At 37.6% G+C, this 15,041-nt stretch overlaps 1 protein-coding gene across 20 annotated transcripts in view; it reads right to left on the bottom strand.

The window, feature by feature from the left end:
- Positions 1-15,041, bottom strand: part of gphna (gephyrin a) — a 79,942-nt gene that overhangs the window by 50,157 nt on the left and 14,744 nt on the right. For all 20 annotated transcript variants that reach the window (XM_079853370.1, XM_079853385.1, XM_079853386.1 and 17 more), the window contains exon 2: positions 3,239-3,317. In XM_079853370.1, coding sequence (XP_079709496.1) covers positions 3,239-3,317 — 79 coding nt within the window. The remainder of the gene's footprint in view (positions 1-3,238; positions 3,318-15,041) is intronic.

Below are 15,041 nucleotides of genomic sequence, written 5' to 3'. Positions count from 1 at the left end.
ATTGGATGTCCTACTTGAACCCACCGAAAATACAGAACAGGCAGACATAGGTGCTTTTGCAGGTGATGCAGGTTCAAATTACCCTGGTAATCCAGAGTTCTCGCGAGAGCACAAGTTGAATTTGCTCAGCGAGTTACTCTGGTGTCGAGTAATGATGCTCATTAAATATGCCCCTCGATCTGAGCTGCAACAATCACATCGGGTTATCTGATATAGGCGGGCCGGAGGCGAGCTAAACAGATGACGACAGCGCTGTCACGTCGAAGTCATTAGTAAACAATGCAAGATGGCTATGGATGAATACCAGTTGTTTGAACGGCTTTGGCCGCTACAATGAACGAGTTAGACTTGGCTTTTTATCTAAAACAGTAACAGAAGACGCCGCTCGAATCGTTCCTTTGTAAGAAGGATACGGTAAGAGTATAATCTACCAGTTAGCTCCGCTGGTAGCTAAGCGTATGGGGTTTATTGTTGTGACTGGTCGTAGGGTTATCCAATTGCGTGCAGTGAGATTTTCAAATGCATGCTTGGTGCTGCCCCTCGAGCTGGCCGATTTTCATTAGTCGACGCCAGACCATTAATCTTTTAGATTTAGCTCTGGATTTCCAGGCTAGGTTCAAATATGGTCCCATCCCAATCCCATCCCTCCCAATTTCCAGTCTCCTCTCTACTGTCATTGATTTAACAAAAACTTATAAACGGACCACTCTGGCGAGTTAATAAATAACTGTCTGCAGACCCGTTGCAAATAAAAGCCGGTTTCATAAGGAACTATAACCGTGGTGACCCTTTTCTGCTCTCAGGTGAAGACACGTCCATTTCTGTTTCTCAGGTGAGTGCTCAGCTGCCCCTCTCTCAAACGTCTGCATGTTCACCTCTCTGTAGGTGAAGACGTCAGAATCATCTCTATCCAGAGGACGATGAGCCACGCGTGTCCCCCACTATGATTAATTCAGCTCTATTTTTACCACACCTCGTTAGTAAAACTGACAGCTCTTCCAATGAATCAATTCACCTGAGCTGACAGAGCACTGGAGATGGAGCTCACCAGTCAACAGACAACACACACATTCATTATCCATCAATACTCTCTGAAGTATCTCTACCTTCTGGCGGCACCCCATGCTTCTCTTCCTCTCTGACACCTTTCAGAGACCTACATCCTGCTGTCTCTGTCGCTCCACTGACCTTGTCGGGGTACAAAGATTTGCTCGGTACAAAGCTTTGGTTTTTGATGCTAAAGTAGAAAGAGAGGTGGACAGGCATTGCAGGTTCTGGTACAATGTAGTCTTCGAACAAATGGAGTTCCTTTAATTCCTGATCTATCTATGATGACCCTACTGCTAAATCCTCTTTACCCATAACAGCACAATACCAATAACCACAGATATATCAATTATTAAAATGGGGCATTGTACACTTGCTGTCTGAAACCAAAAGCAGCTTCTTTTAGTGACATAACAGGTAGCGTTTTCTGAAATAAAGTACTCCAGAAATCAACAGATTGGTGCATCTTTTTAGACAGGTTGTTAGTAATAGTGAACATTGAATTTGGATGTGCCTTGAGGCCTTCCAACATACGAATTATGCCTAGAGAAGGCAGCATTTCTACAGAGGTGGAAGGACAATGAGCTCTTTTTCTTGCTGAAAGTCTGTTAAAGAACGAGAAGGTTTCTCAAAGCTCGAGAGGTCTCCACTGAAGTATACAAGAAGTAGCTGACATTCGAGAGGCCGAATTAAGTGAAGAGTCATCACTACACCTATTATGCATGTGGTCATTTTTTCATGGCCTTTGACGCATGACTGAAGAAAGTAAATATGCTACTTTAGCATCTCATATGCACATAGTAAAAAGTAGAAACACCTCTGATGTAATCAACACTATAATAGACAATTTCACTAACTGCTTACAGTCTACACAAATTACAGGAAATAAGATAAGTCCTGTTTATATATTAGTTCATCTTATGGACCCAGATTTTTGACCACTGACAAAGTCTGGTCCACTTTGAAGCGTATTCTGTCCAAAAACTTCCTACCTAGGCCATTTAGAAAGGACAAGTTCTTACTTATTTAGAAACCTCTGCATTCGATTTCATTCAGACAAGGGACAAGGGCCAAATAAGAGTTAAGGATGCTCAAGAATCTTACTTATTTGCTAGTCTCAAACAAAAATATTAAATATCTTTCAAAGATCTGATGCCATAAAACTAACAAACTTAGGCAAACCCAGCAATAAGCTGTTACTCAGAAGCATTTATTATATCAGCTTGATACCCTGTCAAGAAAATCTTGCTTCCTGGAAAACTGATAAAAGTCTGTGCACCTCAATTCCTAGAAATTGTATAGAAGCTTTGCTTCATATTTGGTCGATTTACAGAATCAATGAAGTTTGCAACAATGCATGAAAGGTAACGCAGACAGACTAAGTAAGAAATTGCAGCTGCTGTCCTCCTTTGTCAGGGATGGATTCTTGGGCCTTGCACCAAATACTGTAAACACTCGCAGTCTTCTAAGTCCAAACATTGGTCTGGGTCGTTGGGTAGTAGTCCTTATCAGTGTGGGCTCGACATAAGGCCACATTCAAGGGCACAAAGGGACTGTAAAGTAGAAGTCTTCACGGGTCCACTTGAATCCGAAAACCCGAGGTCCGACCCAAGCGGGTTCGGGTCCAAACTTCGACGAGTGCCTCGGACACGGGTCGGGTTCGGTATTAGTGGCCTCAGGTCACGGGTAATTTGAAATAAATGTGCTTTTTCCTAATGGACCCGAGAAGACCCGAATTCTTTTAAACTATGAATTCTTTTAAAACTTAAAATGTTATTATTAAAAAAATTATTCTATAGAAGAACAATTCTTCTATGGTCTCGTGGACATCACAAACACTTGCAGTCTTCCTCCAAGTCCACACATTGGTCTGGACCATTGCGTAGTAGTCCAATCAGTGTGGGCTCAGCATAAGGCCGCATTCAAGGGCACATAAAGAATGTAAAGAGGGCCACACTATGGTCTCGTGGACATCACAAACACGCTCAAGTGACAGCAATCACAAGACCGCAAATACATATCAAGTGCACAATTTGGACAAGGCCTTTATCTTTAAGAAGGACATCCATCCATTCTGCACAGAAAGACAAGGAATGGGAAACCTGTCCGGAAATGTTCTATGATGAACGAGACTTGATGCATGGGCAGTAGTATTGTACAAAGCAAATGTGTTTGTGTGTGAATCACTTACAAGGATGGGTCATGGACAAGATCTTTGAGGTTGATTCCACTGCGGTCCTCAGCAAGGTTTCTGAAGCAGCTGTCACTCACTGCAGACAGGAGAGAGATGGAGGAAGGACATGAGACATAGGAAAAGGGAAGAGAAAAGAGGAAAAAAGCTCATTATTGCATGGGAATAATATAATGCCCTTTTGCATACCACAAATGTCTGATTCCTTAAACGTCACGTTAGTCCTGAGGTTTGAGAGAATATGAGTTATGTCAAAACACATTACTCAACAAAAGCACGCAACTACAAGCGTGGAGATTCATACTCTCAGGCCTTTGTGTATTCTATGTAATAGAGGCCACACTGTTACACACCAGACAGTATTAACATTACATTACTGTCCTCCTCTGCATTGTGTCAACTTCTTCTGGGATTTTACAACCTGTATGATGGTGAGCAGATTCAGCACCACTGACAACCATCAGCTCAGCACACATCCTCAAGCACCAGCACAAAGCTCCTAGTAGTTACAATTACAACAAAGGCCATGCATTATTAAAAACAGGATTTTTCTTGCTCTTTCCCTGTTCTTTTTGAACCATGTACACATATTCATCATGAACCACTTACTGAAACTGCTGCAAAAAATCTGACATTCAGAAATTTTCATGGTATTGATGCCTAAACCATAAGCTTATTAGCATATGAACAACCACGCCGCTTACATATCAATGCCTATTTAGAATTCAGTAACATGACAAACCTTGATGAACAACAGTGAGAACTTTGTTATTAAAAGGTTAGTCAATAATAACAGAGGTAACTTATAGAAGTCTTATGGAAATAAAGATTCAATGTTCGATGTCCTATGTTGTTTTGGACTCCACTGACTTTCACTGTATGGACAAAAACAGTTGAAGCATTCTTAAACATTATGTTCCACAGAAGAAAGACATACCGGTTTTAGAATGAAAGGAGGCAAATGAAGCCTAGTTTCGCGTCAGTGTCACGACTCTGCAATGCACACACAGTGTGCTCTGGTCACACAATACCACAGAGTGGAGTTGGCACAGAGACCACAAAACAAGTCAAGACCGAATGCTCCAAAAGCTCAAGGGTCCATGACAAGACCAAGACCATGAAAATATGGTCAAGATTAAGTCAAGACTCGAGGACTACAACACTGGACACTGTTCAAGACAACAGTGAAACCCCATTTAAACCAGGTTTTACTGTGCATGTTATGCCAAAGAAAAATATCTTTAATGTTTCATCAAAATATATGGGAATCAAAATATATTTCATCAAAATATAACTTGCTCTGCCTCTAAAATGACTTTTTAGGGTCGCTCTTATTTTTCAACCACCAGCTATATATAAATGACTATTTATGATCAAAAAAAAAATTCCATTGAATATCATGCTTTACCTAGAAATATGCGCAATACCGAATTAAAAAGGTTGCAAATAATAGTAACAGAAATAATAGTAATTTCAACAGCATTATGATATAAAAGGGTCCAGTCTTGCTCAAAACAGGTCAAAATCTGTGACGAGGGAAGAGAATGACCCGTGTTGTGTAAATAAATGATAAAGTGCTGCCATTCACCGTCACATTCTCCATCACGCACAAGGGCTCGGTGCAACACTTGCTTCATAATTGCAGCATTTTCTCACCCTTCTCTCTTTTCTCCACATCTCTTGCTCTCTCTGTTCTCTCTCTCTCTCTCCACCCTGCTAACCCTTGATCTATAAATATGCTGGTGTTCCCTGCAGGAGGCAGGAGAAGTGAGCTCTCCTCAGAAAGGCGGCAAAAAACTTCTTGTCACAGGCACGGAAATGCAATGTCTGTGTGAGCATGAATGAGGGTGAAGGAGGATTGTTCTGCCGATGCATCGTATACAAGTGACCGTTTGTGTGTGTGTGTGTGTGTGTGTGTGTGTGTGTGTGTGAGTGTGTGTGTGAGAGAGAGAGAGAGAGAGAGAGAGAGAGAGAGAGAGAGAGAGAGAGAGAGAGAGAGAGAGAGAGAGAGAGAGAGAGATGCAGCAGTTGGAACATTCATCAGAGATGTTAAGGCATCAGAATGTTAATGTCACCAGAGCTCTGCCCAGCATGAGAGAAGAGGAAAGTTGTCTATTTTCTCAGAACTGCTAAAGAGCTACTCTTCTCAAGTAAAGCATTAAGTATATCAATTCATTGCTAAAGTCATTGTTCCTTTAAAATATTTTTTAAAAGCTGGCAGTAACCAATGGTAATACCATGGTGCTTATATATATATATATTAGTGGTGGGCCGTTATCGGCGTTAACGTGCTGCGTTAACGCGAGACTCTTATCGCGCGATAAAAAAAATATCGCCGTTAATCTATTCTCCAAGTTGCGTTGGGAGCTGGCTAATACTACACAAGCTATGATGACGCAATCTACCCGCGGCCGCGAGGAACACCCGGCTGCAACGCATATTCGTCGTCATCTTAAGTAAACACGGCTGAAAGTGAAATCTGGTGAAAAAGATCGGTGCAACGAGCAGCAGCAAACTATATAGACAGAGTGTGTGAGGTAACAGTTCGGTACGTTAAAACGTGACTAATCCGTTCTACCACCTCAAATTCAAAACGAAACATATCACTGAATACCAGCGCGCGCGTATTATTCCCAATATATCTTAGTGGTGTAGCACATAATCTCTGTCTGCGCCGGATTTTAAGAATCGTTGTTGTGTTTATTTTTAACTGAAAAGACATCAGTTAGACAATATTCTAATTTTAAATTTGGGGTTTCATAAGCTCCAAGCCATAATAAACATTATACCTACAGTCTCTGCAGCTAGTGTACTTACATTTTATTTATCTGCAAAATGATGTTGTATACTTACAGTTTTGCACAATATATGTTCTCAAAACTACATACACCCTTAAAAAAAAAAAAAAAAAAAACATTTAGCAGTTGTTTAGCAGGGTCTGTGTAACCTGTTCTGAAATGGTTTTATTATAATCGTTATCGCAAGAGGCTGCAATGTATATCACAATATAGATTTTAGGCCATATCGCCCATCCCTAATTGATAGCCTATAGTAGTTGATAATAACATAGGCCTACCTAATGTTTCCAGACGGTAACAGTACAGTAGTAACCTTTACAGTCTATGAGTAGAACAGCTTTCTCAAGCAGTTTGTGATACATTTTGGAAACAGGAGATGAGCCCCTGGTCTAATGCGCCACATGGCTTGAGAAACCCGTTCTCAAAGACTTACTTTTATAGTCATTATTTGGGTAGCACACATATTCTGAATGCCTTCGGCAGAATTCAAATGAGCCATTTTAATCTAGATTAATCTAGATTAATTTCAAAATTAATCTAGATTAATCTAGATTAAAAAAATTAATCTATGCCCACCTCTAATATATATATATATATATATATATATATATATATATATTAGGGCTGTCAAACGATTAATCGCGATTAATCGCATCCAAAATAAAAGTTTGTGTTTACATAATATATGTGTGTGTATGGAGTATAATTATTTTCTATATATAAATACACACACATGCATATATATTTAAGAAAAATGTGTTATTTATATATAAAATATTTATATATAATATAAATTATATACACAGTATATACATGCAAATATTTCTTAAATATATACATGCATGTGTGTGTATTTATATATAGAAAATAATTATACACTGTACACACACATATATTATGTAAAAACAAACTTTTATTTTGGATGTGATTAATCGCGATTAATCGTTTGACAGCCCTAATATATATATATATATATATACCATTACACAGATTTAAACATTCACATGGTATTCCAAGGAATTAAAAAAAATACTAGCCTACATGACAACATATGACTGTTCTATATATGAGAATAGGAATGATAATTAGTTGACTTAACATTCGCCCAGAAGCTGTAACTGATTTGCTGAAAAGCAAGTAAGTGAAGGTGGACCAGTCACTGATTCATTAATTACATCGACTGTCAATTTGCAACCAGTTGACAAAGGCTTCTGCTTGGTTTTAAATGGCTTCGTTTTATGTAGCCGGTAGCATTTTTTTTATTTGTACTATGAAAAGAATCCCTGAAAATATATTATGTAAATATTAAAAATATATAATTAAATTATAATTATTTAATGATTATATAATGACATCTTACAAAAAGTACTGTAGTGACTGATGGTCATGGTATTTACATAAACTTCCAAAGGTAGCGAAAAATACCATAATTTCACTATGAGTAACATATGTGACCCTGGATCACAAAACCAGTCATAAGTCGCACGGGTATATTGTATGGGTCAAAATTATCGATTTTTCTTTTATGCCAAAAATCATTAGGATATTAAGTAAAGATCATGTTCCATGAAGATATTTTGTAAATTTCCTATCGTAAATATATAAAACATTTATTTTTGTGAGTGAATGCAGCACAATCGCGAACATAAATGGAAAACTTTAAAGACGATTTTCTCAATGTTTTGATTTCTTTGCACCCTCAGATTCCAGATATTCAAATAGTTGTATCTCGGCCAAATATTGTCCTATCATAACAAACCATAAATCAATGCAAAGCTTATTTCAGCTTATTCAGCTTTCAGATTATGTATAAATCTCAATTTCATGAAATGTACCCATGTGACTGGTTTTGTCATCCAGGGTCACATATGGTAATGCCATAATACTTAAAACATCGTTCTGAATGAATATACTATTCAAATAGAGTACAATAGTATTTACATGGTACTCCAAGTTACTTAAAATAATTTTTTAGTATAGTATTACTATAATATTTTGAGATATGAACTCAATATGTACAATATATATATATATACATACCATGGTATTTACATACAGTAGTACTCTAAATGTACTTCAGAGAAATCCCAGATCCTATCATACAGTGATGTAACAATTGTTAATACTACAGCAATCTGTTGCATTCCACTGTACGCAGTGATTAAAAAAAACAAAAACATGCTAATACCATGCTTATGCTACATGTACAAAAATCAAGAAATTAAAGGGGTGGTTGATTATGATTTAACTTTTTAACTTTAGTAAGTGTGTAATGTTGCTGTTTGAGCATAAACAAAATCTGCAAAGTTACGATGCTCAAAGTTCAAAGCAAAGGGAGATATTTTCTTTTAAAGAAAAAGCTTTTTAAGGACTACAACAAACGGCTGGTAGGGACTACACAAGCTTCCTATCAGGTTAGTGACATCACTAACCCTAAAATGTACATAAACCCTGCCTCCGGGATCACGCAACAAAGGGGGTGAGTCCATGTTGAGAAGAGGTAATAGGATTTGCTAACACACAAGCTCTTGAAGCTCCGCCCTCTGTGCGGGGAGCAGCAGCTCATTTGTATTTAAAGGGACACACACAAAACGACACAGTTTTGCTCACCCTCAAAAAGGGACAATTTTAACATGCTATAAAAAAATAATCTGTGGGGTATTTTGAGCTAAAACTTCACATACACACTCTGGGGACATCAGAGTCTTATTTTACATCTTGCAAAAAGGGGCATTATACCACCCCTTTAATGTTACATTGAATTCCTTTTTAGTTAGTAAAAAGGAAATAAAGTATTATATCAAATAATCTAAATATAAAGTAATTATTGAACACCACCAATTCTAAAGTCACACAGAAATGGCATCTTTCAAGCTCTGTTTGTAGGAAGGCGCGCACACACAGACACACTAGCTCTTTCTTTCTACCTCATGTCTGTGACTCACAGCTCTGCAGACGGAAAAGTCTGTCTGCATGGACACTTTGGTGAGGTGAGAGTTTCCCTCTCAGCGTGAGACTGTGTGTGTGTGTGTGTGTGTGTGTGTGTGTGTGTGTGTGTGTGTGTGTGTTGCCTGTGGCTGTGCGTAGGAGTTAGACTTGCATGAGCTGAGCTGGTGTAAAACCCTGTCTCGTTAACCCCTGCCTACATCCAGAGAAGACCTGTGGACCTCAAACACCACAGGTCCAACACCTGGGAGCAGATAAGCCCAGCTTTGAGCAGCAAACCTCAGTGGAGCAGCATTCCCTTTGAAAAACACTCCTGCTATAAAAGACTACATATAGAAACATCCGATACTAAAGCTTACAGTATAGGACAAGTCTGTCTCCGATTGGATGATCAGCTAATCCATTTGGTTCATTTACTTCCTGGCTTGTTTCATCCCACTTCTAGATTTTCAAAGTTTATTCTGATACCAAGTAGCAAATAAGGTTGAAACTTCCATTTAATAACTCTTACACAACTAAAATATTCTTACATTTTCTGAGGCATATAGGAGTGATGAAAACTTGCTGTGTGTAGTTTCCGGGGCATTCCTACGCATTTGCTAAGGTCTCCTGGGTGGTTACTAGGTGTCCTGAGTGTAAAGGCCCTATTCACACCAAGAACGCCAACTATAAAAATAACTATAATGATAACTATGAGTCCACATCAGCAGACAATAACATTGTTTAAAAGCCTGCTGCAGTTATACATGTCATTTAAAGTCACCATGAAATCAAAATGGACAAACAATTCTTGTTTAAAAAAAAATCAAATAAATTGATGTGTCGTCCTAATGTTTAATCAAAATTACTTCCCCTCCCTCTTGCATCTCGACATATTTTCTCTGATGACGTGTTTATGGGTGCGAGGGCGGGACATCCTGTCACTCACATTAGATCACAGCAATAGCAAACCCCAACCATCCAACGATCCAATCCACAACGATCCAAAAAAGTGATTCAGATGATTTGGTTCTCTGTGTCCTTCTCATTATATCTGTGGTGTGGACTTCGCTATTCTCATAGAATTAGAAACGTTATTAAAACTTTGTAGTTACAGTTTTCATCATTGGTGTGAACGGGCCTTTAAAGTCGCAATGAAATGGAAATAGCAACAGATCTTTTCTTCAGTATTGTGACATATATAGTGTGAATGTAGGACACGGACTTAGTTATAGACATTAACTGTTTAACAAATGGAGGCAGATCAACAGAATATGAGCTTGTAGTCGATTGTTAAAATGGGTAGGAGGGGCTTAAGGGGACTAAATGATTGGGAATATCAAGTAATGATATTCTGAGTAAACATTAAACAAACTCTCCACAAAAAAAAGAAATAAAAAAAAAAGAAAGTCACACAATACAAGATCATTCATGTTCTTAGCATAAAATGTTCCAGGACCAGGTATGCACCAGAGTTCAATATCTAGTGTTAGTGGGTACTCTTTTCAAAAATGAGCAATAGTAGCTTTCTCAAGCACCACTAGCAACATGATTTAGAGGCGTTTGCTGTCTTCAGATGTGTGTCCAATCAGACTGAAGAATGTGTAACATCCTGCTGACCAATCAGAGAAGACCCCTAGACCAACTCCCCAAGAGCAATGTTATACATTACTCACTCCTAGCTCTAGATTTAATCAATGACTATCTCTACTGCCCCCTGCCTCCACCTTCATGACTATGCAAAACTGCTCCGGATACATGGAAGGTATGGAAAAAAGATGGGAAAAGAGCAAAAAGGAAAAGGGCTTTCAAGAAAAGAGAGAGTCTGTGTTGGTTTCAGGTGAACTCCATTAGATCAGTGACAGGAACACGCTGATCCCCAGGCACATAGTTAAACATGCTGGACAGGACAAGTTGTGTGTGTGTGTGTGTGTGTGTGTGTGTGTGTGTGTGTGTGTGTGTGTGTGTGTGTGTGTGTGTTGGGGGGGGGGGGGTGAGGATGATGTTCAGGAGAGAAGAGAGAAAAGCACAATGGAACTCAAATCTGTGAGCTGCATTTCAAAGCACCTTTATACAAAATGTATCGTATAGAGTCTACAAAAGCTGTTTCTAGATAAGCATTTCACAAAGGCAAAGGAGGGAATAGAGAAAATGAAAAAATAATTTATTTAGGGGGGAGGGTGCAGAAGGGAATGTGGACGTGTTCTAGAGAGGAACGAGGAGCATCTAATTAAATCATTGAGAAAACACCAACATCATGCATCACAAGACATACACACATATACATATAAATACACGCACACATACACATACATATATATGGCCAGGTCTGCACGTTGAATCAAAATAAAACCTAAATCGCAATTTAGCTTACTCCGATTATGAAATTGCAAAGGATGTGAATTTTTATTTTATTTTTTATTATTAAATAAATATATGCAAAGCCTGTTAGTGAAGAGTGGCTGTGTTCAGTAGTAAATGCTGCTCAAACTCTGAAAGCACTGCGAGCCTGAATTTCTTATAACGTGCATTTGAAAGAGCAACAGGCGTCAAACATCTTCCTAAACTTGTAATGCAAAGCGTTTATAAACCTGTTGTCCAACAAAAGACATATAATAACTCACTTCATAACGTCAGTTGAGTGTTTGAAATAACTTCTTTTTGTAAGCTGATGTGGCTTCTTATCATAGAATAAGGCAGACAATATATTATTGTATAGTATTCTATAGAGTGATAAAGTCTATGTCGATTAGCATTGCATTATAAATATACTTTATTATGATGAAAATACCAGAGGTTTGAAGAACAATAGTAAAACACTTTTGTATTGTAATGTTTACTGCCTTGACCTCTGTGTTTAAGTGCCTTATTGTACGTCCCACGCTGCTAAAATATTGACACTACAATTTAGACAACAGCTCAAATAACACAAATATCGGTGTGGAAAAAAGTATATAAGTGCTTTAACAAAATGACAAGCCCACTGTTCTGGTTTCCCCATAGTAAGCACATTAATGTAAATAAGTCAAGAATTTTCTGTAATTGTATTTTAAAAATGTTCCCTAAACATCAGGCACTTCAACCAGATCATCTGACCTCACTGGACTTCTGCACCAACAGAATGTGCTTTAAACATTCCATCATGACATTCTGCGAAGTCAGACTTTATAAGAGCACCACCCTGATCTAAGTCTGAGTGAAAAATAAGAAAAAAAAAACGAGTTAAAAGTTGCCCTCGTCGTCTCTCTCTTTCCAGAGCAGATTAATAAAACATCATACACAGCAGCTCCACTGCTAACTTACTTAGTCAGCAAAATGTAGCCCATCTCTCAATACTGAACACACACACACACACGCATGCAAACAACGGCAAGATCACACAATAATAACAAAGCAAGCACACACAAAAATAAAAGAAATCATACTGTGAAGAAACGAGTGCTTTCAGTCCGTCTTTTAAAAATGTTCAAGTTCACAGGGACGATCAAAGTAAAAAAAATATTCACAGTATAGGCAAGACCACACTCGCATCTTAATAAATGATTATGTGAATTATGATATGGGTGAATCCACTAAATCGGGGATTATAAAACTGAAAAAAAAAAGTAATTATAAATAGCTGGAAACTTTCATTTGTTTAAATATACCAACAAACAAATATCATTTCATGTTGGTTTCTTTCATCAATTTGACCAACTTCTCCTTGTTAAAGTTAACTGTTATTAAAAAAGACATTTTTTCCCAATTTGTCTTGTTATATGACTGTCAGTAGGGGATGATATTTTAAAAAAATCAACACTGTTACCATGATATTCTATATTTAAAAAGGGTATAGATATATCAGCATCAGATTGTCTTTATAAGCAGCACCTTTTAGTTTCATGACCTTGAGAGGTTTATAACGTCAACTTAAACTAAAACTTACCACCCTGTTACGTTTCTGAAGGGATAATTATTCATCAATGTATATTAAAACTAATCAGCTTAGCAATGCAATTTGGTAAATGCATTATAGTATGTTTAAAATCTTACAAAAAAAAAAAAAACTCCACTTTAATCAAACTGCAAAACTACACATTTTATAAATTAATATATTTTCATTTTCTAGTTGTGTCATGATTTCTGGATGAAGTTTTCTAAAACATTTAGGAGGAGCAATATTTAGCCGATTAAATATTTTATTACTTTTCGTGACTTTTCCAGATCTGGAAATCACAACTATAAAAATTCTGATAAATTCCCTTATAACGAGATGAATTAGTCTTTACCATGAGTTTTTACATTTTAATTACTGTCAAATAATTCCAAATTTTTTCCCACCAATGGCCTTTTTTTATATCTGTGAGATGGGATTGTCCACCATTATTAATATTTCATTTCCAAGTTAATAAATATTGAGGAGAGACTCATTCAGGAAGCCGCTGCACACAGAGAGGAATCTCAGCACTCGTCTCTTTATATCCCTCCATCCTGCCACTCCTGTCATCTTCAGCTCTTACACTCGCCTACATTTCTTTAAAATCAAAAGACACAGATAGTTCATATTGTAGGCTACATAAGGGGGGAAAACTAAAAACCAACATAAAGACAGAGAGAGAGAGAGAGACAGAATGACAAACAGAGATGGATAGAGACAGATGGTCAGTCAGGAAGAACAATGGGGAATGATGAAGGGATCTGAAGACTGAAGAAGAGAATGGGGGAGGTGTAGAAGGAGCGACTGAGGAAGAGTTGGATTAGGGAGGAGAGCGAGAGACTGTGGATGAGAAGAAAAGGCATCAGAGTAGATAAATGATGAACAAGATGAAGCATACATCCTGAGAGAGCGGGATGAAAGATAGAGAAAAGACATCAAAGAATGAGAGATTTAGATTTATAGAGGTATGACGCAAACCCTTACATCCAAAACACACAAACACACACACGGCTATTCCCCTTGTGAACACTGGTAATTATCTTAAAGCCCACTGCTGATGACCCCTGTGCTTTCATTAGCACTTTTGCCTCATTTCTGCACATACAAGCACACACACACACACACACACACACACACACACACATAGAAACTAAACTGTTTACTCTCCTGCAAGACATTCATTAAGAGCAGAGCTGTCACTGTAACACATATGAAAACAATATTTTGGAGCTCCTCTTAAAGGGATATTAAGGCTTTAATATGAGTTAAGGTCTATGGGCAGCATCTGTTATCAATTATGAAAAAAAATTCTTTTTGTGAAAGCAAAGAATAAAATGCACAGAAAGGACTTGCAATGGAAGTCTATGGGACAAATACACCAACTGACCCATATAACTCCATTGTAAGAGCATTTCTGTCTCACCTTTTTTGTTTGTCGAAAAAAAAAGGTCACCAAAGTGACTGCTTTTTGCTCCAATACTGCTGAAACTTGCATTAAAACACACAAAGAAAGATTAAAACTAACTTAACATAAATGACCCAATGAAAATCAAACAACTTTTGTGGGCCATGTTTGCTTTAAAGCTAAATGCTAGTGTACTCATAAAAAGTCAATCACACTTTTAAAATGAACAGTTTTTCTTTTCTGGAACAAAATTGTTGTCTGGTTACCACTGCATATGGACAAATAACATTTTTCAACAAAAAAAAAGAAAAACAAAACTTCTTTTGTGTTCCACAGAAAAAAGGAAAGTCATACAGGTTCGGAACCACATGAGGGGGAGTAACTGACAGAATATTTTAGGTGAACTCTCGCCCCTGACTCATGGCCATGTCAAACTTTTTGTCCAAACACATGGTCTCTAGAATGAACATGTCCCTCCTCCTATTACCATCTACCTTATAGCAATAACAAGTAGCAAATCATGGTTTAAGAGTCTGACTAACTAAAAGTTAGTGGCTACTCAGAAAAAAAGAAAAGGAAAAAAAAAAAAAAAAATCTTTCAACACAACTTCCTTTTTTAATAGGAAACAAGGGCCTTTAAAACAGAGAAATGTGTTGGAGAAGTGGCCTAGCCAGACGTGCTAATTCAGGATATTTCATGGCTTCATAGCACTCTCGACTACTTCTAAAAATAAAAGTGGCAAAATCCCAAAAATATAA

Source organism: Squalius cephalus (genome assembly GCF_949319135.1).
Source record: "Squalius cephalus genome assembly, chromosome: 20".
NCBI lineage: Eukaryota > Metazoa > Chordata > Actinopteri > Cypriniformes > Leuciscidae > Squalius > Squalius cephalus.
The sequence above is the reverse complement of the archived record's forward strand: the minus strand, read 5'-3'. Positions and strand labels throughout refer to the sequence as shown.